The 26,031-nt window shown below is 38.7% G+C and overlaps 1 protein-coding gene across 3 annotated transcripts in view; it reads left to right on the top strand.

The window, feature by feature from the left end:
• Positions 1-26,031, top strand: part of LOC108299945 (ubiquitin-conjugating enzyme E2 E2) — a 370,422-nt gene that overhangs the window by 252,121 nt on the left and 92,270 nt on the right. For all 3 annotated transcript variants that reach the window (XM_017522545.1, XM_017522546.2, XM_037736231.1), the window contains exon 4: positions 22,767-22,899. In XM_017522545.1, the coding sequence (XP_017378034.1) occupies positions 22,767-22,899 (133 nt within the window). The remainder of the gene's footprint in view (positions 1-22,766; positions 22,900-26,031) is intronic.

Below are 26,031 nucleotides of genomic sequence, written 5' to 3' on the forward strand. Positions count from 1 at the left end.
TTTCCATTTGTAATGTTGATTTAATTCTGGAAGTTTGTATTAAATTCCTTATTTTTTTTGTTGTTAAAAATATTCTCTATCTTTATTTTAATACTATTTGATGAACTAAAGAGATGTAATTATTAACAAAATTATCATTTTAAAATTTTACATTGTGAATACTTAGCATGCTCTGGTCATAAACAGTGTAATTATGTTTGCAGTGAATAAATTGTTAGCATAAAATAAAAAGAAGCCTTACATGAATTAGGACAAAATTTATCTTGATGTTTTGCAAATCCTTAGCCAGCTGTGACTATACAACGAAATAATACTACACTCACAGAGAAAGCAATTTATCATGTGCTGATACATTTTTAGGAGCTTTTGTATGATTAGTTTTGGAATAGCAAAAATGCAACTTCTGTAAGTAGAGAAATTTCACCAAGTAATAGCTAAATGTGTACCACATCTGTGTTTTAGGAAGATTCGTTGTCTTTTAAAATAGTTTGGAATCATTACGTTAAACTCTATTTTATTATTTACAATTATTTCTCACAGTCAGTATGTTACATATATACTTGTTTATTTGCTTACTATTATCTTCCCTTCAGTAGGATATACGTTCCATGAAATGAAGAACTTTGGACTTGTTCACTGCTAAATCTGCAGCACATAGAACAGTGCCAACATATAGAGGGATCTTAGGATATATTTGTTGAATATATGAATAAGTGAACAAGTAAATTTCATTTGGCATCCTTTTTTGTTTTTACTTATGTTTTGAGGGTTTCTCCATGTTACTAAAGAGTAAAATATATATTTTAAGGAGGAAATTATGGTGTATCTATTGATATACTTTAGCAGTGTCACCACCCAAATCTCATCTTAAATTATAATCGCCATAATCCACACATGTTGAGGGAGGAACCCAGTGGGAGGTGATTTGATCATGGGGGTGATTTCCCTCATGCTATTCTTGTGATAGTGAGTTCTCACGAGATCTGATGGTTTTATAAGGAGCTCTTCCCCCTTTGGTTTTCACTCTTCTTTCTCCTTCTACCTCATGAGGAAGGACATGTTTGCTTTCACTTCTGCCATGATTGTAAGTTTCCTGAGGCTCCCCAGACCTGTGGAACTGTGAGTCAGTCAAACCTCTCCTCCATAAATTACCCAATCTTGGATATTTATTTGTAGCAGCATGAAAACAAACTAATACACCTATTCTGTTCTCAACACTTTTTGCCGGTGTTACAAGTATTCGTTCTTTATGAATTCATAAATCCAATCAAAATGTGTTCTTTGAATATCTACTATGTTGCAGACATCGTCACAGCTGCCTAGTATACAAAGATAAGTAAGACACAGTGCCTGCCTTCAAGGAACTCGTAGACTGTGAAAAACAGGCAACAACATAACCAGAGGTAGGAATAATTTATTTTGCTGGTTAAGAGTGAAACCAGGTTTTACAAAGTGGCTAACTCTGAAAACATGGCAAAAGACTGATTACCAATGGAAATTTAAACAAACATATGTCAATTAGAGAATGATAGCAAAAAGATAGTGATGTTCAAAAGAAATATGACTGTGTACAAATAGAACACACAGATTTCCAGGTCCCAGCAGGGAACAAGTTCAGTCAGTAGTTTTCTTACATCAAGAACTGATGTGAAACAAAAATATCAAGAATAGAATCTGCAAAACCAAAAAAGTAATGTTTCTGTTCCCCTAGAGGAGAAGCTGGTCTTTACTATAATAGCAAATTCAAATCTGTTCTCATTTGATCATCCTTTTACCTATTATGTGCAGAGAGTCTTAGATTACAAAAAATTAGAGGCCAGGATTGTTGGCTCATGCCTATAATCCCAACAGTGTGAGAGGCTGAGGCAGAAAGATCACGTGAGCTTAAGAGTTCAGAACCAGCCTGGCCAAAATAGGGAGAGCCCATCTGTACAAAAAAAAAAAAAAAATTTTTTTTAATTAGCTGAGCATGGTGGCACATGCCTGTGGTTCCAGCTACTCACAAGAGGTTGAAGTGGAAGGATCTCTTGAGCCCAGGAAATGGATGCCGTTGTGAGCTGTGATTGTGCCACAGGATCCTTCATAATGTGTCACAGAATCCTTCAGGTGTTGCTTTTCTAGCCAGAAACCTCTGTGTTACGTGGCGCCTTTGCTTGGGACCACTGGGCTCATTTTACCCACTTGGCCTGGAATGAGCTGCTCTTGTACTACAGCCTGGATTCCACACCTCCCAAGGGCAAGCCAGGCACAGAGCAGCAAGAGATGTGTGAGCAAGCAAGCATGGGGTCCAGCCACTGTGCACAGCCAAGCATGCCAGCTGCTGTGGTGGGGTAGGCAGCTCCATGCAAGGCTGTGGCTAGATTAGATGTACTGTGAGTGGCTTCTGCTGCAGGCACCTGCATCTGAATGAGGGGAACACAATGATGTCTGGAAACATGGAGACACCAGGAACAGCAGAGCCCCAAAGAGGGTGTCACAGTCCTAGCTCAGGGAGCCCCTAAGTCTGGGCTCCCCAAAGGGCCACAGCTCTTCTCTCCTTGTCATCACCCACAAGATGGTGAGCATTGGGGTGGGGGTGGGGGCATGTTTTAGCACTGTGTTACAGCTCTTTCAGTCTCACCATTCGGTGGGCCCCAAGTTCTTGTCCCACATCCAGGAAGAATGAGATACATAGACAACTGGAGGGTGAGCAAGGTGGAAAGGAGCTTCATTGAGTCACAGAACGGCTCTCAGGAGACCCGAAGTGGGTAGCTCCTTTCACAGGCAGGTCATCCCAATGAATGTCCAACTCTCAGCAGAGAAGAAACCCATAGTGGGTAGCTCCTTTCTGCAGGCAAGTCCTCTAGAGGAGTGTGTGAGTCTGGCTGAGTCTGGGGTTTTTATGTGCTCAGAATGGAGGAAGTGCATGCTGATTGGCTTGTGGGCCGTCATGGGTGAGCCTGAAGAAAGCACCATCTGGTTGGCTGGACAGTCATTGATGAAGTTCTCACTCCTGGCTGCAGACTTTGCTCAGAACTGGCAGCCCAGCCTACATGCTTCAGGCCATCCCCGCCTGAAGGTGAGATTTCACTGGGGACCTGTCCCTTCACACCTAGGAACCTATCTGCCTTTAATACCATCCATGGCACCCAGGTCATCTGTTCCAAGAGGCTCCCACAGGTCCATGCCAAGCTATCCTCAGCTTTCCTGGCCCCACTGCTGTGCTTGTACGTGTCTAAAGTCCGGAGGGAGCCAAGGCAGCAGGAGGCTAGTGTGACAGCACTGCCCTGAGCATGTGCACACCCAGCCAGGTTGCAATAGCACCCAGGCCCAGCAACAAGTTTGCTCCACTCCAGAGCAGATGCCCAGAGCTGGGAGAGGCCAGGAAGTGGGAACAGGTACTTTGAAGCCTGTGTGATGAGGGGCCTTCCTGGGCCCTCAAGGGTGCAGGGATGCTTTGGTCTGGAGCCCTGGCTGGGTGGCTGCAGCTGTGCCTGGCAGCACAGGGCTCCTGCCCACCAACACAGTAGAGAGTGGGGCTCCCGCCTGTTCCCCAGCCCCCACCAGCTCTGTGGAGGACACAGCCCTGGTTGCACCTCCCCCACTACAGCTGGTGTCCCTACAGCAGCTGTTGCAGAGAGGCCACTGCTGCCATGAACAGAGCGAGACCTTGTCTCAGAAAAAAAAAAAAAGAAAAAGAAGATTCAGAGAACCAAGAAAGGCATAAAGGTAGAAAATATAAAAGCCATTTTAAATGCTGTAAAATTGCTTAGTACAGAAAAAGGATTTCTACATTCCTAAATTTCCAGTAACTGAAGGGCATTGACAAAATGGTTTTTTGAACAGAAATAGAGGAAAGGACCTTATATATAACAAAATAAAATGAAACTAAGCATTAGAGAAAACTTTCTAGTGTAAGAAAAATTAATCAAATACTTGAAATTGGCGAAACTGCCTTAATAGGGTACTCTTTGGTTCGAAAGTATTAGATACAACGTTTTAGCAAGTGTATGAAATACCAGTGACTTTTGTTATCTTAACATTATTGATAATGACAGATTTGAATTTGGGTTTTGATCTTCCCAAAGGAAAATTAAATCCATCAGAGCAAAGAAGCCCAGCTGGCATAAGCACTTGACAGATTCAAAAAAGATAGGCCTGTTGGTTGTCTGTAACATATTCTATTCTCGACCTTTAGTTTCAGCTTTAACATTTCTATCCTTTCAAATGCTAGTCTGGCCCGTCCACCTGCATCAAATGAATAATAGGTTTTTACAAGTCATAGCAATTTTTTCCGGAATATAAGACAATGAGTGGCCATCTTTAGAAGGAAATTGTTTTTTAAGAATCAGGCTATTCCTTTTCATTTGAACTAATTACTTGGTGCCTTCAGAGCTTTGCTTTCATATACTATGTATATTGTAGTCATACTACGTCCTTTGCATTTGTTTCAGTTTATAAAGAGTACAATTAGCCTTTTTAATGCTTAGTTCAGTCACAATTAAAGCTCCCCTAATGGTTAGGGATTGGTCTTTCCAAGGCTGAGAAGGTGTTTTTAATTATTCATTCCTCTGTTGCTTACAACAGCCTCAGCTGTGCTTTATTATTCAAAGGTTAATGCAAACTGAGAAGTGGATAAATTAAATCTGCTTGGCAGCCAACAACCCAACATGTTAGCAGACACTGTAAGATGGGGATGGGCAGTGTACGTTATTTCCATCATTGCCTCACTGCCAAAAGCAAAAACCACTAAATCCTTCAAAGATAGCCCACGTTGACAGGAAGGATACTACAAATTGATGGTTCTTAAATAGCAGATCTTCTGTAAAATCTGTGTTTGTTTTGCTTACAAAGAGAAGGCAGTGGCTGAAATCTAAAAGGCATTAATAACTACTGTAGAAAATGGATGTAGATACCATGACTAATGAACTTTGTGTAATATTAAATCACCAACTTGAGTGCTAGAAGTCACTTCTATAAATGTTTTACAACGGCCAACTGCAAAATCTCACATGAAAGCTGGGGCCTAATAGACCGTCCTTAGACAACTAAGCAATTGAGTAGTGAACTATGACATAATGTGAAAGTGCTGTGATAACTTAACTCTTCTGAGCAACAGGATGTTTCTAGAGTCTTTCATTTGCTTCCTTTTGAAAATGTGTATTTATAGTTATAGAACTCAGAATTTTATAGACTCTTAAGAGGGTGCCCTCTAGAAATACTGACCACAAATGATGTGGGGGGAAAATAAATCATTTTATCAAGGAATATAGATTTTATGAATATACCAAAAGCCAAAATGTAAACTTGAGTCTTCTATTTGGTTAGTCATCATCTCTTTCCGCCAGGTATTCTGTGTGGCTGATATCTTAAAAACTTGCATCTAGTTGGGACTGCACTTTCCCTAAGAGCCTTTGGAGCTCAATTAATTGCCTTCCATCACTTTTCCGTGGAACAGATAAGAAAGATAAACCTATGCCATGCTGCCCACACTGTTCTTGACTCCCTTTGACCAAAAACCCATCTGTCTTCCCAACTCTTCTGATGGACTGAAGGAAAGAAGGAAGGATAGGCCATGAAATCTGTGCATATCATTGACAGCCTGAATTCTTTTTTTTTTTTTTTTAACATAAACCCTGATTTTTTCCTGAAAGCCACTGCAAAGTATTAGGAAATCCAGGTTTATGAGATTAAATAGGGATTTAAGGAGGAAAAGTGTAAGTATAGCAATCTGATTTGAAAAGAATAATCCTATCTCACATAGTTGTCACTTGGGTTAAAGATGATGATGAATGTGAAAATGCTTTGTCAACTTGATAAGCCTATCCAGAGATTAAATATTGTTAAATAAATTGCCAAATAACTAACTGAATGTTATTATATAAATATTGTTAGCTTAATTGTTAAGTGTTTAGAAGATATTAGGACATACCTATAATTTCTTCAGACTGTAATATCTCTAATCTGTACTTTTATTGGCACTTGTTTGTAATTCTAGTCAATTCTAGTCTCTTAAACAGAAAGGTAGTGAACTAATGTTGATACCATTTAGTTTATCATTGCTGCTATAGTCTTCTCTATCTCCTACTTCCAGTCCACACTAAGCCTTGCTGTCAGAGCATTGTATGGGAAAAAAAAGATGAGCTTTTCAGTGCTCATCTAGGTTTGAAATGCATTTTCATCATTTACTGTGTAATCATTGCCAACCCACTGAACTTCTTTGACCTTTAGTTTTAGATAACATTTAAGCTTGCAAAGTGACAAGATTTTAGAAAAATATATGTTAATAATATTTACCATTTTTAAAGAACCTACTCTTTGCCAGACACTACACTTGATACTGAATGTATGTAAAAATAAAATGTCTTAATTCTTATTATATACTTACAAGGTAAAAAGTGTTGCCTTTTTTACAGATAAAAGAGCTGATGCTCAGTAGTATGAAATGTGCCTGGCTCAATGTCGGGTACATGGAAGATGTTCATAAATGGTGAATATTCTTATGTGGATTTCTTTATGTGTTTCCTAATTAGAACATTCCACTAGCGCCTATCAAACCTTTCATGGGCATACCAGTCATCTGAGGACCTTGTTAAAAATGTAATTTCTTGTTCAGTAGGTTTGCCCAATGCTTCTGCTTACTGGACCACACTCTGAGACCCTCAGTGACTCCATAGTCTATAATAGTAGTTCTGTCATGGTGATTCTAGTTGTTCATTGGACTCTAATTCATCTGGTCTGGTTTCGGATCCAGGCTTTTTTATTGTTCTTGGGGCAGGGTGGGAGTTCCAGAATTTTTTTCAAGCTCTTTTTAAAGCAGTGGATGCCTTTTATGCAAAGAGTATTTAAAGAAATTATGTACCGACAATGTACACAAACACAGCAGAGTTTGTATTGTGTCTCAGCTGGGGATTGAGCAGCAAACTTAATGACCCCAAAAGACCTCAGTGGAGCCCTGCAGCTCCTAGGAGCAGCAAATTTGAATATCACAGTTCTTCAGAGTACTTTTGCAATTCCTTATTATATCATTTAAGGCCTCTGCACTATCTAATCCCAGCCGTCCTGGCATATTTGCTGTTCTTCCAACAGGCAACCCACTTTCTTCTCCTTGCCTTTTTGCCTTGAAGTGCCTTTAGTCTGTTATGCTTTATCTCCTGTACCAGTTAAAATCTACTTCACCTTTCCAGCCCGGCTTAATTGCCACCCCTTTTATGAAGCCCTTCCCTAGAGGAGATGTGGTTCATGTTAGAACCTCCTATGGGACTTGCTCAAACGATATACTCATCCTGAGAGAACCTAATGTGTTTCTTTTTCCCAGGTCACTGATGAAATGAAACATGGTACTACTGTGGTATAAGACAGGTTGAAGAAGCTCACCTACCAGGAAATGAATAACTTTTTTTTTCTTTACAGGGCTCCCATAGCATCTTGATTATGAATTCTGTGGAACAAATACATCTTGCCTTCTCTCTTGTTGCCCAGACAGGAATTCTTTTGGGAATCAAGAATGTTCATTATCTTGCCCATATCACAGAACAGTGCCCTACACATAGTAGGCACTGAGAAAAGATATATGTATTAGTCCATTTTCATACTGCTGTGAAGAAATACCCAAGACTGGTTAATTTATTAAAAAAAAAAAAAAAAAAAAAAAAAAAAAAAAAAAAAAGAGGTATAATGGACTCACAGTTTCACATGGCTGGGGGGCCTCACAATCATGGTGGGAGGTGGAGGAGGAGCAATGGCATGTCTCACATGGTGGCAAGTAAGAAGGCATGTGCAGGGGAACTGCCCTTTATAAAACCATCAAATCTCATGAGATTTACTATCAGGAAAACAGCATGGGAAAAATCCACCCCCATGATTCAGTTACCTCCCACTGGGTCCCTCCCATGACACATGGGGATTTTGGGAGCGACAATTGAAAAAGAAATTTGAGTGGGAACACAGTCAAACCATGTTAGTGGGTAACTACTGAAAATAAGCTAGTATTTTAGTCCTGTGAGAGTCTTGATTTCCTGAAGTGTAATCACAGGAAAGTTTTTAAGTGAGTCCACTTAACAGTACCAGTTTTTTTGGGGGGGGCGGGGTGTGAGGGGATTGCTTTGTTTTTGAGATGGAGTCTCACTCTGTGGCTGAGCCTGGAGTCAAGTTTCATGATCTTGGTTCACTGCAACCTCCATCTCCAGGGTTCAGACCTCCCAAGTAATCTCAGTCTCCCAAGTAGCTGGTATTACAGGTGCCTGCCACCATGCCCAGCTAATTTTTGTATTTTCAATAGAGACAGGGTTTCGCCATGTTGGCCAGGCTGGTCTTGAATTCCTAAGCTCAAGTGATCCGCCCACCTCATCCTCCCAAAGTGCTGGGATTACAGGCATGAGCCATGCCTGGCCTCAACACTACCTCTTGTTGGCAATCAATCAATATCTTTTAATGTTAGATTATTATTTACAGAGCCTATTTTAGCCATCTAGCACTTTTCTTCCTGAACAGGGCTGACATTTAGGCTTTCTTCTGCTAAACTTAAAAAAAAAATTTGTTGAAATAGTAATGAGTGTATATCATGGAGGTGAGAGGATTAATTTTAAAGCCACTGTTTCAGAGTATGTGGGAACTTTGGCCTGGCGCTGCGTTCAGATGTTATAGGATGGATGATGCAAAACTGAAGGTATTATTTGCTGAATTATAAACCAAGAATGGTGGAATTTACCAGGTCATTTGTCTGTTTCCTTCATGGTCTCAGCATTTAATGGGGAGAAGTATGGGGAACAGAGAGAGACATTAGCATCCAAGATGTCACACAGCTGGAAATTAGAACCCTTAAAGAGAAACTCTTAACTGTTTCCATAGTGTAAGTGCAGAGGTCAAGGAAGAGGTGAGCCCTACTAGTTTCTTACTTTGCCTGGTATCAACAATAGTGTCACAGGATCCTTCAGGTGTCACTTCAGCAGCTGGAAACCTCTGTGACTGGCAGGGCCTCTGCTTGAGTTTTGCACATGCCCACTGGGATTATTTCACTCACTTGGCCCAGCAGGCTGCGCTCAGCTTCTGCTACTGGCGTGGATCCCACGCCGGCCAAGGGTGAGCCAGGTGCAAAGTGGTGAGGGGTGTATGAGTGAGCAAGCATGGGGTCTGGCCGCTGTGCACAGCCAGGTATACCAGCTCCTGTGGCAGGGCAGGCAGCTACAGGTACAAGCTCCATCCAAGACTGTGGCTGTACCAGATGTACTGCAAGAGGCCTCCACTGCAGGCACCCACATCCAGATAAGGGAATGCAGTGGTGCCTGAAAACTCAGAGATGCCAGGAACTGCAAAGCCCTATAGAAGGTGTTAACAGTGTGTCACAACTCTGGCTCAGGGAGCCTGAGGTCTGGGTTCCTAGGAGGACCGCAGCTCTTCTTTCTTGTTGCCTGTAGCTCGGCAAGTGGAGGAGAGCATGTTTTCAGGGGGGCGTGTTTCAGCCTGTTGTGCTACAGCTCTTTCAGTCCCACCGCCTCACTCCAGCCCATGGCTCTTGAGCTGACCTGGCCCCACCACTGCAGGTTTCAAGCTCTTGTCCCTTGTCTGGGAAGAATGAGATTATGCAGACAACTGGAGGGTAAGACAGAGATAAGCTTTATTGGGTGACAGAACAGCCCTCAGGAGACCCAAAATGGGTAACTACCTTCTGCAGGCAGGTCATCCCAATGAGTGTCTGAGTCTGGCTGAGTCTGGGGTTTTTAACGTGCTCAGAATGGGGGAAGTACGTGCTTATTGGCCCATGGTCAGGCCTGGAAAAAGCACAGTTCGATTGGCCAAAAGGCATCAATGCAGTTCTCACTCCGGGTTGCAGACTCCATCTGTAATTAGCAGCCCAGCCCCAGACTTCAGACTGTTCCTGGCTTGAGGGTGGGATTTCACCAGGAACCCACCCCCTCCCACGTAGGTACCTGGTCTGCCTCCCACCACTATCAACATGCCGTCTGTGGTGCCCAGGCTGTCCATGCTGAGGGGTGCCTGCAGGCCCATGCTGAGCTTCCCTTTGCACCCCCAGCCCCCTTCCCTGAGTTCATCAGCACCCAAAGCTTCAGAGGGGGCCAAGGTGGCAGGGGCAGGAGGGATGGCATTTAGCTGCCTCTCCAAGTGTGTGCACACCCACTTGGTGACAGTGCCCAGGCTCGGCTACAACTTTGCTCTGCATTGAAGTGGGTGCTGGGAGCAGGAAGAGGCCAGGGAGTGGCTCAGAAGTGCCTGCAGGGGCAGGGCACTTCCCAGGTCCTGAAAGCACAAGGATGCTTGGTCAGAACTGCTGCTGGGCGGCTGCTGCTGGGCGGCTGCAGCTGCACTCAGAAGTGCAGGCTCCAACCCTGCCAACTTGGTAGGGTCTGGGGCTCCCACTGGGATGACCTGTTCCCTGCCCCTGCTGGTTTCGCACATCGTGCAGCCCCAGATGCACCTACCCCCGTGCCTGGTGTCCCTGCAGTAGCTGATCCAGATGTGGCACCCCCACCATCAATAGCATAAACTTACATAGCTCTTACTGTGAGCCAGGTACTGTTCTAGGCACTTTGTATATATTAGTTCATTTGATGTTCACATCAACTTTCTGAAGTAGCTATTTTTTTGGAGATGGACAACTGTAACATCAAAAGGTTAAGTAGCTTGCTCTGAGTTACACGGTAAGTGGCACTGCCAAAATTTGGAACCTTCATCTCTGGATCTGAAGCATACTTTCTCTACCACTATGTTGTGGTAATAGATTCATGTTTTACTACAGATATTTCTTTGTTATTCTTCAATAAGCATTTATTAAGTGTCTCTGTGTGCAGGTCACTTTTGCTGTTAGTCTTCTGATCATCATCCTTTCCCTCTGCTTTGTTAATATTGGCTTCTAGACAGCATGGTAGAAGAGGACAGTGATGATGGGTCTTGGAGCTAGATGACTGTGTAAGGAATATTTTTAAAATATGCGGGTTGCAGGATATCAAAGCCAACCTTTTTAAGAATAAACTAGACAACTATATGAAGAAATTGTTTATTATTTTAATAGCCAAGAAAGAAAAGATGTTCTTAGCCAAAGAAAAGCATATTGAGTATCTTGTAGATATTTAACCTACTTTGGAAACAACTTGTCTTGACAGTAACTCTTTATACAAATTACATATCTTAACTAGTCTGTCTAAGGTAGTTAACTGTCCCTCAGATCTGTACCATCTTAACTTCTAAATATAATTTTTACTGTAAATACTTTTTAAATATTAGAAAGTAATAATTATGCAATTAGAATGATACCAGGGAGCTTTACATTCTGCCAGGTATAAGTGGTAACGTTTCTGAGAATTGAAAACTTTTATGGAGGGATTTGGCTTCCTGAAAACTGTGTAGGGGCAGCAATGGCTTACACTCTTGTTAAAAGCTTGTTTATACTGCAGATACAATCAGTAGATACATTAAAACTCCACAGCTTCCCTGCCTAACAAGTGGCAGGTGGGGATGGAATTAATTAAAGAAATATTCCTTGCTACATTGGCTAGTTCACAGGCCCAAGTGTTCTTAACAGTACAGATAAGAGAGCCTATTTCTGGAAGCCCTGAGTTCCTTGAGACCTTTCATTACACCTTTGAAACATGCCCAGAATGAAAAGATTGAAAAATATATTCAGATGCTCATCATAATCTCTGGTGATCTGTCAAGCAGGGTAGTTTATCATGATGGTAACCTTTCTGGTTTTTTTCACTTCGGTTTTTGTATCTAATTGGTAGGAGTAGTGACAGGGTAAGAGTCTGCCCTTTAGGATTAGAGCAGTGGTCCCGCACCTTTTGGCACCAGGGACCAGTTTCATAGAACACAGTTTTTCCACGGATGGGGTGGGTTGGGGAGATGGTTTTGAGATGATTCAAGCACATTACATTTATTATTCACTCTATTTCTATTATTACATTGTAATATGTAATAAAATAATTATATAACTCACCATCATGTAGAATCAGTGGGAGCCCTGTGCTTGTTTTTCTGCATCTAGACGGTCCCACCTGAGGGTGATGGGAGACAGTGACAGGTCATTAGGTACTAGATTCTCATAGGAGCACACAACCTAGATCCCTCGCATACACAGCTCACAGTAGGGTTTGTGTTCCTATGAACACATCTAATGCCACTACTGATCTGACAGGAAGAGGAGCTCAGGCAGTAATGCAAGCAGTGGAGAGCACCTGTAAATACACATGAAGCTTTGCTCACTCACCTGCTGCTTATCTCCTGCTGCGTAGCCTGGTTCCTAACAGGACGTGGACGGGTACTGGGGGTTGAGGACCCCTGGATTAGAGGATCCAGGTTTTCTTTTCTGGGTGTGACCTTGAGCAAAGCATTTTCCTTTTCTGACCCTTAATGTTATCACCTTTGAAATGAAGGCTTTCAATGGAGGTGTTCAGTGGGGAAGGAGCCTTTTCATTTTTCCTAAGTATTGCTTTCTTTCCTCTTCCCTCAATATACATGCTGAGAATCACTGGTGAAGTGAGTCATTTTTACTGCAAGGGGAGGAAGGTATAGTGGAAAGATTGAGAACCACTCAACTCATTTTTAGAGTCCTTTCAGCTAATTAAAGGTTCTGTGATTTGGTATTTTAAGTAATTCTGATTGATTTTATGCCTAATTGTCCCACTCAGTGGAGCTCTAGTCCAGTTCTAATGCATGCTCGCTTCTGTGTTATAAGAAAGTTGAATTCTAGATGGTTTCCAGTCTTTGTAATCATAATCTATTTCTAACAACCCATATATATACAGTTTGAACTTTGAACTTAAAAAATCCAAAATTTGATTTTTTAAATCTGAAAAACTTCTGGCCCCAAGCATTTTGGATAAGGCATACTCAACCTATAAAAATTAAGACTTGGTTCTTGTTGATTCCATGGTTGGTCATTATGTTTACAAGGAAATGTGTATTATAAAAATGTAGCTTAAAAAGAAGAATATACAGTTTTTCCCTGTAGTCTTTCTTCCTGCTTCCCAGTTTCTCTACTTCTCCCTGCTCACTACTTCATACAGTTATGTCTCTTAAAATTTTAAATCTGTTAGCATAGTTGTGTACTCGTTGCAGCATATCCACACATTGGGAAAATTAAATATACACACAGGTAACACAAAAAGAGGCAGGAAAGTCAATGAGCATCATGAACTTACTGAAGGAGTCTTCCTTTCTCAGTGACTCATAGAAGGCTAGTTTACTCTCTAAGTTTGCTGGCTACTCCTTTCACTGGGAAAAGGAAGTATTATGATTATTAAGTAGTAGTTATTTTTTTGTTTAAAATATTCATTTTCTTCTGTTTCTTCCTCTCTGCTAAGTTGTTGACAGTGATAAGGGTACAAGGTAGGTAACAATAGAGATTTGGTGAAAGATAGCCAAAATCATTTTTTTCATCTTTACATCTCAAATCTGTAAAGTGTGATTGAGGATAAATATCATTCCCATTTATTAAGCACTCAGTGACCAAAAAGTAAAAAATAATTATTTCTCTTGTAGTATTTCAGGAAAATTAGAACCAGATACTTAAGGACTAAAAAGAAACCTTATGGAAGATAAGATTAACAGTCCAGCTCTGCATGGAGTTTGGTATATGAAATGGATCTTTTCTATCAGCACTATTGTATCCTAACATCCTAAGATGTTTTCGTAGACACAGTACTTTTTTTGTTGTTTGTTTGTTTTTTAAGTTAATGAATACAAATACAGGGAATCTCAGGAGTTTATGGAATACTAGTCTTCATTTGTCCTCTGCTCAGACACCACAGAATTAGCTTGTTTCTGAACACCCCTTGGGGCATAGGGAATGCCTTTTTACTATCAGTGTAGAGTTCTTTTTTTCCTGTGATCCAGTTAATGCTGTTTCTTAATATGTCTTCTTCCCCCAATATTAAAGGTCCTATATATATGTTTTTATAATATTTATATTTGTATAGCATGTTACCACTTCCAGAGGAGAGCCTAGTACAGCCCTTAGAGGATCGGAAAGGTTGCAGCTAAGTTAAGAATTAGGGGTCAAATAGAATGGTCAGACCTATAGAATATCTTATGCAAAAGCCAGGAGACAAGAAAGAGCCCAGCGCCCTTGAAAGCTCTGCAAGTAATTCCAGTATGATTCAAGTAATAGAGTTGAAGCTGGGGGAGCTCTGGGATGGCAAGGGATGGGGCCAGAAGTGTAAGCAGGAGCCAAATCTTTATGAAAGACCTTGTATATCCTACAAAGATCTTTGGGCTTGATCGTGAAGAAGCCAGAGAAAGCAGGGAAGTAAAAGATCCTATTTAAAGGAGTTTCTGGAAATTGCCCTATCTGCAGTTTGGTGAACAGATTGGAGGGAAGCCAAGCTGAAGGCAGGGAAACCACACAAGATGCTGGTGCCCTTATCTAAATGAGAGCTGATGCAGCCAGTAGTCAGAGTACAGAGATAACTGTGAAGTAAGATTCAACAGGATTTGAGGGACTTAGAGCAGAGGAGAAAGAAGAGGCATAGTCAAGGATGACTCTCAGATTTATGACCAAATTAGACATGATAGCAGTTTGGTAGGTGATTGTCAACAGTAGATAATGAAATACCCAGAATGAAGGTGAAAAGACTAGGTAGCTAAGGGTGGAACCCCCAAGTAGGCAGACATTGAAGAGGACAAACAAATTGGAGTAGAACCCTAAATTAGAGGGAGACTGACACTAGAGAAATGCCTTCATTATTGTGTTGTATGCCAAAAGCTCAATATCCCTGCAGCTAGCTTCCAAAGGGGCTTTGGACATAGGTGCAGTATGTCGTGTGAATGTCAACAATGTACTTCCCCAGTGGAAGGATGAAATCAGTTACATGGACTCTGCTTATAAGCAAGGATTGCTAAAGCTTTTGAAAAATCCCCTCATCTTCTCACTACCCCATCCCTGGTAATTTCAGGTCAGTTCCCTGGACTGACCTTACAGGGACTGAGAACACCTATCTATTCCTCAGACAAGATACTTCCTACCTGATCAGTCACACACTTACTTTAAGAGAATTTCACTGGGTTGTAGGATTAACAGACAGCAATCTCACTTGCTGTGTAGTATGCTTAGTTTTTTTAAACAAACAGTTTAGGTATCTGTTGCAGTTAAAACTTTATTTTTAGCTAGCTTATCCCATGAATACTAATTTCAATAAGCCATTCCCCTTTGATTTCTTCTAGTTATGCCATAAATTATAATCCCTTCAATCAAGATTTAGACTTACAATATACATAGCTAATATTTATTCGGTATTTGCTATGTTCAAGCAGGATTCTAAGCACTTTTTTGGTAATAATATCATTAAACCTCCCAATAACCTCCCAACTTCTTTGATTCATGATGTAGAAATGTAATGTGAGCTATGTATGTGATTTTAAATGTCCTAGTGGCCACATTAAAAGAAGAAAAAGAAATAGGTGAATTTTATCTTAATACATTTTTGGCCCACCATTTCAACCTGTAATTATTATTAAATAATTATTAAATAGGTAAGTAGTAATTATTAAAACTACTAATGAGATATTTTACTTTCTTTTGAGGTACTGTTATCTCATTTTACTTACAAAGGGATTGAGGCACAGAAAGGTTAATTGAAAAGTGGTGGCATGTCAGACACATTCTTTCTATGGAGCCAGAATCCCAACATTGCTTAGGCATCCTTCCTCTTTACCTGTCCCAAAGTCGGTGTTAAGTGAAAATGCAGTAGGCACAGCCAAAAACTCTTGGTCTTAGAATCACAGGTGTGGCACAGCAGATTGAAAGTATTCAGTATATTTAAAGCATCTTATGATCTTAAGTAAAAACTGTGAAAGCATAATTCTTTTTATGATTTTCATTGTATATAATATTTCAGCTGTATATAGGGTCTTATCCACCATAGGCTGCAGCATGGGAAGCTGAACACAGTTTGATTCTGCTGCGAATTTCTCCTGAAGCAGCAACCTTGGGCATTTAGCTAAATTACAATTTGCTGATATTTTGCATTCTAAAAGATTTATCTCATTGTGTTTTGTTTTGAAATTTCACTATGAAAGCTTTAGGTTTTTTTTTTCTTGTTTAAAAAATCTGAAAGAAAAAAAAACGAGGGAATTGATCATTTTCAGGACGTTGCAAGTGGGAAAATATTACTAAATAACCTCATACCTGAAAATCCTGATATTAAAGAAACATTCTGTTCGTCGATAATTTGGATTTCCTAAGAGTGGCAGCAGTGGATTTAGATGATTTCTAAAATTCTGCTATATCTAAATACACATCATAAGAAATTAATTACAGAATCATGATTATTATTTTTTGATGTACACATCTTGGTAGCCTGATTTTCCAGTTCTGAAACCATTCTTACAAATTCACCAAGCAGTCAACCTCTTTGAGTGAACTTCTGTATCATCTACAACACATAACAGCAAACAAAATAGCAATTGACATTTGGAGGGTTACTACTGTCCAAGTTCTGTGGTTTTGTGAGTACAATTCTAACAATTTACAAAGTTGCTGATATAATTATCTCATTTTGCAGTCGAGGAAACTAAAACATAGAAAAATTACATATTTACTCAGATCCTAACAGGTTTTAAATGCCAAGGCTAGGATTCACACAACTTAGTCTGACTTCAGAACCTGTTTATTTATCACTGCTCTATACTGCAAGTGTCCTCTGGCACTAATTTTATTTATCAGCTTGAGAGATAAGTGATCATTAAAAGTATAAAACAGTCTACAGCATTTCTTTCTCACTTCTTGATTCATAATACAGAAATATGATGTGAGCCATGTTATGTAAGTTTAAATTTCTTGGTAGCCACATTAAAAGAAGAAAAAAATAAATAGGTGAAGTATATTTTTAATATATTTTTAGCCCAGTATATTCCAAGTGTTATTTCAGCATGTAGTTATTTATTAATAATTATTAAATTAATAGGCAAATAGTAATTATTAAAATTATTGAGATATTTGACTTTCTTTTGCATTGTCTTCAAAATTTCGTATGTATTTCACATATACAGCACATTTCAATTTGCCCTAGCCACATTTCAAGTGCTTAATAGCCTCATGACTGCCGTATTATACAACAAAGTTTTAGATGTTGAGTTCTCAACTGGTACATATCCAAATAGAATTGGGACAGAGGGCTGTGCAGTTCAAGAACCACTGTTTTAAGCTTTGGGATTGCAAGTGATACAGATATACCATTTCTAAAATGTTGGAAGAGTCCAGGTAGCTAAAACCCAATTTTTATATGAAAAAAATAGTATTAGTTTTATATGCTTTTTTTTTTTAAAGAGTCTCACTCTGCCACCCAGTCTGAAGTGCAGTGGCATGATCTCGGCTCACTGCAACCCCCACCTCCCAGGTTTAAGCAATTCTCCTGTCTTATTGCCTTAGCCTCTGGAGTAGCTGGAATTACAGGTAACCACCACCACACCCAGCTAATTTTTGTATTTTTTTCTTTTAGTAAAGACAGTTTTACCAAGTTGGCCAGGCTGGTCTTGAACTCCTGGCCTCAAATGATCCACCCGCCTTGGCCTCCCAAAGTGCTGGGATTACAGGCTAGTTTTATATGCATTTTAAAACATCAGTCTGTTTTCAAGACTATTTGTTGCTACTGGCTAAGGTTTCTTAAAGAGCCATACTTTGACAACATAAACCAATTCAGAGTGATAATATTAGCTGTGATATTTTGGTCCACTGTTAATAACTACATAGACAGCTGACTGACTTCAAAGAACCAATAAAACTTGGAGTTCTGACTGAGAGCCAAATAAAACTTGGAATGGACACAAATTGAGTTTATGTTATCTGCAGACATCACCCTTTTTTGTGAGATAATGCTGCTTCAGAGTCCCTTCCTCAGCCACACTATTTGTTGGTGACTCTTTATTTAACCTATATCTTATAACCTGCTATGGTTACCATTCTTAGGAGGCCATTTTAAGATTTCTCAAAGTGACTCCAAGAAATTATAGCTTGGTGTTTGCTGAGTGTGTTTGTGTACGTTATTTCATAGCTGTATATACACTCCTGTGTGTGTTTTTAACTGAATTTATTCATCTACCTTGAAGTAATGTTGTAACTATAAACCTATAATCTTCTCTATTTTTTAGCTCTTCCTTCTGATAAGCTTATCTATTCATATTGGGTTTAATTATAGCTCAGGGCATAACCATGTGTATTATTCATCTGAGTGAGTGAGCTTGTCTGGCAACAAGAGGCTGTTGTTGCCAAAGCTTTATTGTCATCTGGGCTGAATATATTATGTCTGTGCCTCATTGCCAGCCTCAGGAGGCGGTAAGGGGGAGATGGGGGAGGAGTGCTGTACTCTGGTCCCTTGCACCACTGCTTCTCAATGTATTTCAGCCCCTTTGCAATAAGCTAGTATAACCGTGATTTTATTTCATCTTATTTTAAATAAGAGAAATCAAACACTAGAACTAAAATTTAACTCTGCTTCATTTCCCATCTCTACATCTATTCCTTCCCATCTCCCCACTCCACCTCATCCCTTGTTTTTCTCACAACCACTATCATGAATTTAGGCTTATCTTTCCAGGTCATTTCTTAAAAGACTTTGACACAGATATGTGTACATAAACAATTTAAAATATTCACACAGTAGGATCTGTTTTTAACTTATGCAGTAGGATTTACACTGTACATATGCAGCAGCTTGCTTTTCTCACCATATTGGTGGACTTTTGACATAATTTTTCTTAATATAAAAATTGGGTATATATGTAATAACGTACCTAACACATTAGTAGGTTAGAAAACCTAGTAATAAAACAGAAAGCACCTGAATCCACTACACACACTGAGAAGTAAAACATACCCAGAACCACTGAAGCTCCAATGTGCTGCTTCTCCAACCTCTGCTCCCACCCAGAAAACTACTCTTCTAAACCGTTTTTTTTTCTTACTTGTTTTCTTTCCTTACCTTGTATTTATGTGTCCCTCAATAGTATGTTTCCTTGTTTGATTGTTTTGAGCTTTGTAGAAATAGTATCATACTGTATATACTTTTTAGACTTAATTTTTTATTCAATATATTTTTAAGATTCCTTCATGTTAATCTGTGTATTTTTCACTGCTGTATAGTATTCCTTTGGGTGGATTTACCCATTTTTCTGTCAGTGGCCATTTGTCTTGTCTCCAGTTTTGCTATTATAAATAGTGCTTCTATAAACTTTCTTCTCAGTGTCTTCTGGTGGTACACAAATGTAAACGTTTCTCTGTAGTATAATTGCTATGTTGTAAAATAGGTGTACAGTTGACCCATGAACAACTCAGAGGTTAGAGGTACCAACCCCCTTTGCCATCAAAAATTCATGTATAACTTTTGACTTCCTCCAAATTTGACTACTGATAATACCCTACTGTTGACAAGAAGCCTTATTCATAACATAAACATTTAACACATATTTTGCATGTTATATGTTTTATATACTGTATTCTTATAGTAACATATGCTAGAAAAAAGAAATTAGAAAGTCATAAGAAAAAATGCACTTACAGCATTATACTGTGTTTATTGATACCCTAAGTTTACATCATCTGTTTACAAGATGAACTGGCAGCTAACCACAACTATAGACCCCAGTCTACAGTGTATATCAAGTAATTCAACTTTTTCTTGTAATGGCATGACTTTTCTCTGCTTCTTAGGAGCACTTCCAGAATCACTAGTGGCCTTTCATGTGGCTCCCATGGTGTTATTTAAGATTTATGGTATTGCATAAACACAATGAACAATGAAAAATATGCGAAAGAGAGCACTTTTTGCTGCAGTATGCAATTTGCTGGAGAGATGAATTGCTCATGCAGAGATGATTTTTGTCACATGGCATTTTAGGCATTTTAAGCAGCTATTGGCAATAGTGGAGTTCATTGCAACAGCAACAGGAGGTGGTTACAGGATTATTACAGTAGTACAGTATGTACTACAGTTACTTTTATGCAGTTATGACAATTCTATATGTTTGTGTTTGCTTACATTTCTTTTAACTGCACATGGCATTATGTATGGTTTGGGTGTATAATTTTAACTTCGTAAGAGATTTGTATATATTTTCTGGTAGTAAATGATAAGAAAAACTAGTATCTAAGTATATTTGTGCACTCATGACGTTCCTTTTTCTTAATTTTTAAATATAGAAATATGGAAAGGCTAGTGGTTTGTCAGCGAGTTTTTTCAAATTGTCACAAATCTCAAATTTTTCTAGTGTATTTTCTTGGGAAAAAATTGCGTGTAAGTGGACCATGCAATACAGACCTTTAGGGATCAACTTTATATTATTGTTGTTCAGGGGTCAACTTTATATTCGGCTTAACTAGATGAGCCTATATTCTTATCCAGAGTGATTACTCACACTCATGAGATTGAGCATTTTTCATATGATTATTGGTCATTTGTGTTTCCCTTTTTTTGGAAATGTCTATGTCTTTTTAAATAGAGTTTGTCTTTTTTTAATTGATTCTTAGGAACCTTGTATTTTCTCGACACTAGAATTCGGTCACTTTTATATGATCCAGGTATCTCCAAGTATCTTTTCTCAGTTTGTGGCTTACTTATCACCTACTTTATCACTCTCTTCAGTCAAACCTTAAAATTTTGACTTTTGCATTTAAATATTTAATTGATCTGCAGCCGAGTTTGTATATTTATTAAGGGTAAAAAATCAGTTTTTCTGTTTTTCAAATATAAAAACTTGTCCTAGTCCCATCAGTTGACATAAATCAGGTTTGCATACGTATTTGGAAAAGTTTGAGGAATTTCTTTGAGCTTCCAAACAAATTTTAAAATCAACTTGTCGAGTTCTGGTTTTAAAAAACAGTTGGATTTTTTTTTAGATGGAGTCTTGCTCTGTTGCCATGCTGGAGTGCAATGGTGTGATCTTGGCTCACTGCAACCTCCATCTTCCAGGCTCAAGTGATTTCCCCTGCCGCGGCCTCCTAAGTAACTGGGACTACAGGGGCATGCCACCACACCTGGCTGTTTTTTTTGTATGTTAGTAGAGACGGGGTTTCACCATGGCCAGGATGGTCTCAATCTTTTGACCTCGTGATCCACCCTCCTCAGCCTCCGAAAGGGTTGGGATTATAGGTATGAGCCATCGCACCCAGCCTGGACTTTTTAATTGGAATTGTAGTGGATCCGTTTGGGGAAATTGACATCGGATATCAGATTTCCCTACCCATAAACTTGGTGTCTCTCCCCATTTATTTGACTCTTATGAGTATTTTTCAGTAAGTTTTATATAAATTGCTCCATAAAGAGCTTTAGCCCAGGAGTTCAAGACTAGCCTGGGCAACATAGTGAGACCCTGTCTCAGAAAAATACATTTTCTAGTGGTGTATTGAAATGAAGCTGATATTTGAATATTGATATTATATCTAGCAATTTTACTAAACTCTTTTATTGAGTTTAATACAGTGTATATATATTTGGGATTTTTTTTTCTGTGAACCTAAATACTACAAATGCTGTTTTATTTCTTCTGTTCCAATCCATATACCTTTTATTTTTCCTTGTGTTTTTCATACTTTGATAAACATGATCTCTAGTACAGTACTGATTAGAAATGGAGATAACGGCCATTCATGTCTTGTTCTTCAGTTTAAAAGGAGTGCTTTTAATATTTTACCATTGAATATAATAGTTGATGTGAGGTTTTTGATAGATGTTCTTTATCAGGTTAAAGAAGTTTCCCTCTATTCCCCTTTTGCTAAGATTATGGAGTTTTTTTTTAATTACAAAAGGCTATTTGTGATAAAATGGCTGCTCAATAATGAATTTTCTGTAGATATATACTCATTTCAAAATAAGAGGGAAAAGAAGCTGAATCTTTATTGGCAATAAAATCTTTCCCAAGCATCTTAATAGAGTTTCCTACTTTGCTACAGGGTGTGAGAAGAATTTCTATTATTCTATTATTATTACATGTAGGTAATCGTTAGATGAAACAAAAAAAAAAACCACTGGAAAGCTAAATCCTAATCTCATTTTGCCCTTCTTTTCACCTGAGAGAACTAATGCAATTCAGCCGAATCACATGGGCCATATTTTTTTCAACAAAATTATCTGAACTCAGAAACATAGGTGTACTGCTATTACCCATGTGGCTTCTTCACTTGCTTTGTTATTAATTCATCATCATCCAACATATTGACTTAGGAGACACTAAGGACAAGGCACAACCTGTTCCTTAAGCAATTTCGAGGGAGGGTGGAAAGAAGCAATAGTTACAAAACACATTTATAAAACGAAATGATATATCTTATCTACAGAACTCACTGGTCATGACGTATTAGTCAGGAAGTGGGGAGAAGGAAAGGAAGGTTCAGATGGGATATGATTATTTGAGCAGAGACTTTGTATGATGAACATTGAACCTCCTTTGTGTTCTCAGTTGTTAACAAAGGGATCAGACTAGTCATTCCCCAGCGGCCCTTCTAACTTTGAAATTTTGTCTTTGACATCACAAGTAATTTCAAGCTTTTATTAAATATTTGTGTTTCTACCTCTGGCCCATGGTCTTTGGACTCTTTTATTCCATAGGCTTAAGGTTGTGAATGGCAAAAGAGGATCTTGGTGTTCTTGTATTATGTAATACCAATGTATTTCACTTATAGAATAATGGTAATATTGACAATATGAATCTTAACAGAGAATTAACTGATTAACTTTTTGTATTTTTATGGAACTGCTCAATTGGTTATCATAAATAGATTTTGTTAAATTCTAGCCTTCATGTAATTTCTAAGCACATTTCATTTGTATGTCTTATTTCAGTGCTGGACCCAAAGGAGACAACATTTATGAATGGAGGTCAACTATATTGGGACCCCCAGGATCTGTCTATGAAGGAGGGGTGTTCTTTCTTGACATTACCTTTTCACCAGACTATCCATTTAAACCCCCTAAGGTCAGTATGAAGCTTTCATTGATTTTTAGCAATATGTATTATATTTCTAGATACATATACTTATTCTTAAATATACATTTCTAGGGATACATGTCTATTCTGTTGTTACAGACAGCTTCCCAAGACTGATAGTGTATAAAATGAAAGAACGTAAAAAATTATAGATTATCCTTCCACCCCAGCTTTTTACTGATTTTGTTGCTTTTTCTCCTCATAATCTCCTTTCTTTGTTATGCACTTTAACATAAAACACTATGTTTTATGGGTGAAAATGGGGGCATAAGGTTGGGCCAGGGTTAATACCGGAGCCCAGAGAATCAGACGTAGCCTTGAGCCAGAGCCCAAGCAAGCTAAGCACAAGAGTCAGGCTAAAGGCAGAGGAAGCCTCCCCAGGGCAAGGTTTATAGCACTAGCTATGGAGCTTTGAGTTTTGCTGTCTCTAGAGTTCAGCTGCTCACATGTAGTACACATGGACTAGTATGGAAAGTGTGACCCACAGAGACTTAAAAATGGGGTTAAGAAAATTCAGTAAAGTATTTATAATAGTTCATTAATGAAACTGATTAAGGAAAAATCATTTATGTTTATGTCTGATGTGCAAGAATACAGTGAAATCAGAGCATAAAAGAACTCTCACTTATTTAAGCCAAGATTATATACTTTAGAAAGTCTTCACATTTTTTTCTGCTGCCTGTAAGTCAGATGTTTGACTCTTTTAAATATTATATCATCTCCATTAGCATCTATTCTCCACCATGGCAAAGGAAATGACCCTGAAGACACCATGTTTTGGCTACCAAGAAACAATTCTCATTTGACCCTGACTTAACTTCATAATGCACAGGGATAAAAAACTTGTTTGCATTGTAGGTTGAAGTAAACAGTATAAAAAAAACAAGAATAAGACTAGACCTTCACCATGACTTTCTATAATTTCCCCTCCCTCCTCTTCTTTCCTCCTGCTCTTCCTTTCTTCCTTCCTTTCCATTGATGCTTAGATAGTTACCAAAGCAAAAAGTAGTAACTATAATTATCCTCAATGAGGAAATCAAGGACCGAGGAACTATGTAGTTTATCCACCATTATGCATCAAGCAAATTGTGGTGTAAGGATTTGAACCTGGAAAGCCTGGCTCCAAAGCCCATACTCCATCCTCCATTACACAATACATTTTATTCAAGCTGTCAGGGCTGGTGGCACTAGTGACCACCCAGAGCTTGCATTTGGTAGGGTTTTCAATGACAAAGCTATAGTAAATCTAATACTTATCTTCTTCCTTTACTGGATGGGATCCTTATGCATTTCTTTTCTACTTTAGACCAGCCCGTAAGTCACCTGGAGTATCTGTTGTACTACAAGGGATGTGAGGACCTTTATTTGTCAGCCTCTACCGCCTGGAGAAGTTTACTAGTAAAACTAGGGCATAGGAGGAATGCTTTATCTGTCCTCAAATGTTTCAGGGACTGTGGTGTGTGTTGGTGTTGGACTTTATCCAGGATGGTTGGATAGGACAAAAATAGAAGCAGGAGGGTGTCAGTTACAGGGAAGTAGATTTCAATTTTTTATGAGGAAAATCTGACCCACAGTTGGACCATCAACTTGTGAGTAGCTCTACTTCTGAGACACCACACTTCCCTTTACTAGGAGTGTTCAAGAAAAAAACTGAGTTACTGCCTGTCAAGAATTTTAACAAGAAATAATTGAATACCTCCACATAATGTATTGGACTTAGACAATCTCTAAGGAGAAAAAAAAATCAAACTTTGGTACCTAGAACCACAATTCAAATGCACATTTAATAGAAATCTGTGGAAAGTTTTTAAAAGCAAATTATCGTCTCTAAAATATGACTTTTAGAAATCAGATTTTATAGACAGATACGTTACTTGAGGGAGAAAAAAAATTGCAGTGTAGTGAAGGCTATTAAGTAAAACAAATACTTCTATTATTAATAGTTTTGATGTAACATCTCCATGCCTTTCTAGTGTCCTGTTATTTTAAATAGTTCATGTTTCAGGTTATCTTGGGTTTTTTCCTCCCCTTTGCTGTTTTTGTTTCCACGTTACCCATGCATTTTGATTCCTACAACATTTTCCAATACTCTGAAGAACGAACCAGGGAAGCAGTAGGTGTCAGTGGAAATTACTGGTAAGAGCAGAGGCCTATAAATACATCTAATGAGCTGTCTGAGGGTTATATGTGTGGATATACACACCATAAAATTAGTCTATAGCATGATGGAGTTCATGAGATTATTTTTTCCAAATTCTCACAAATAGAACCTTCGATGAAGACTTCTAAATACTATAGAGATCAAATGTAGCTTTTAAAGGTTAGAGGAGTGATTTGGGATACGCCTTCTTGTTGCAGGAACTTTTTCACAGTAGGGCTTGATCAGTTTGAACACCCCATATTCCACTACTCAATTTTTAAAAATTAGAGATGAGCTTGTTATAGTAATGTCTCCCGGAATTTGCCTAAATTCTAATAAGGCAAGCAAAACAACTATTACCTGGGTAAATAATGTTCATTAAACTTAGTATTCTAGTCTTAAATATGTTGAGTACTGGTATTTTTCAAATGCTATATTTCAGTACAATTTTTAGTACATTGAATTACTTATATAATTATTATGTTTATGCCTTTTACTTAACCTATAGCACCATTTTACTATTTCAAAGTAGGTAAGGCATCTTACATGGTATCTTTTCTTGTAATTGTCCATTGCATTTGATGCCAGGTCTTCAGTTGAGTACTTAACCACCAATGATAATATTATCTGGGAAAACACCTGTTTAATATAACTCCATTTAGGAATACTACATTATGGCCAAAAAGAAAAGTGTAATGAACTGCTAGGGTATATAAAAGCTTTTTATACCATATTTATTTTTTAGTGTGGGCATATGTTTTAATGTTATGATTCAGATACCTGTTTTTAAGGTAGATGTTGCTTTTTTTTGAGACAGAATTTCACTGTTTTGCCCAGGCTGGAGTAAAGTGGCACAATCTCTGCTCACTGTAGCCTCCACCCCCTGGGTTCAGGTGATTCTCATGCTTCAGCCTCCCGAGTAGCTGGGATTACAGGTGCCAGCCACCACACCTGGTTAATTTTTTATATTTTTAGTAGAG

This window comes from Cebus imitator, unplaced genomic scaffold (genome assembly GCF_001604975.1).
Source record: "Cebus imitator isolate Cc_AM_T3 unplaced genomic scaffold, Cebus_imitator-1.0 Scaffold24, whole genome shotgun sequence".
In the NCBI taxonomy this organism is placed as follows: domain Eukaryota; kingdom Metazoa; phylum Chordata; class Mammalia; order Primates; family Cebidae; genus Cebus; species Cebus imitator.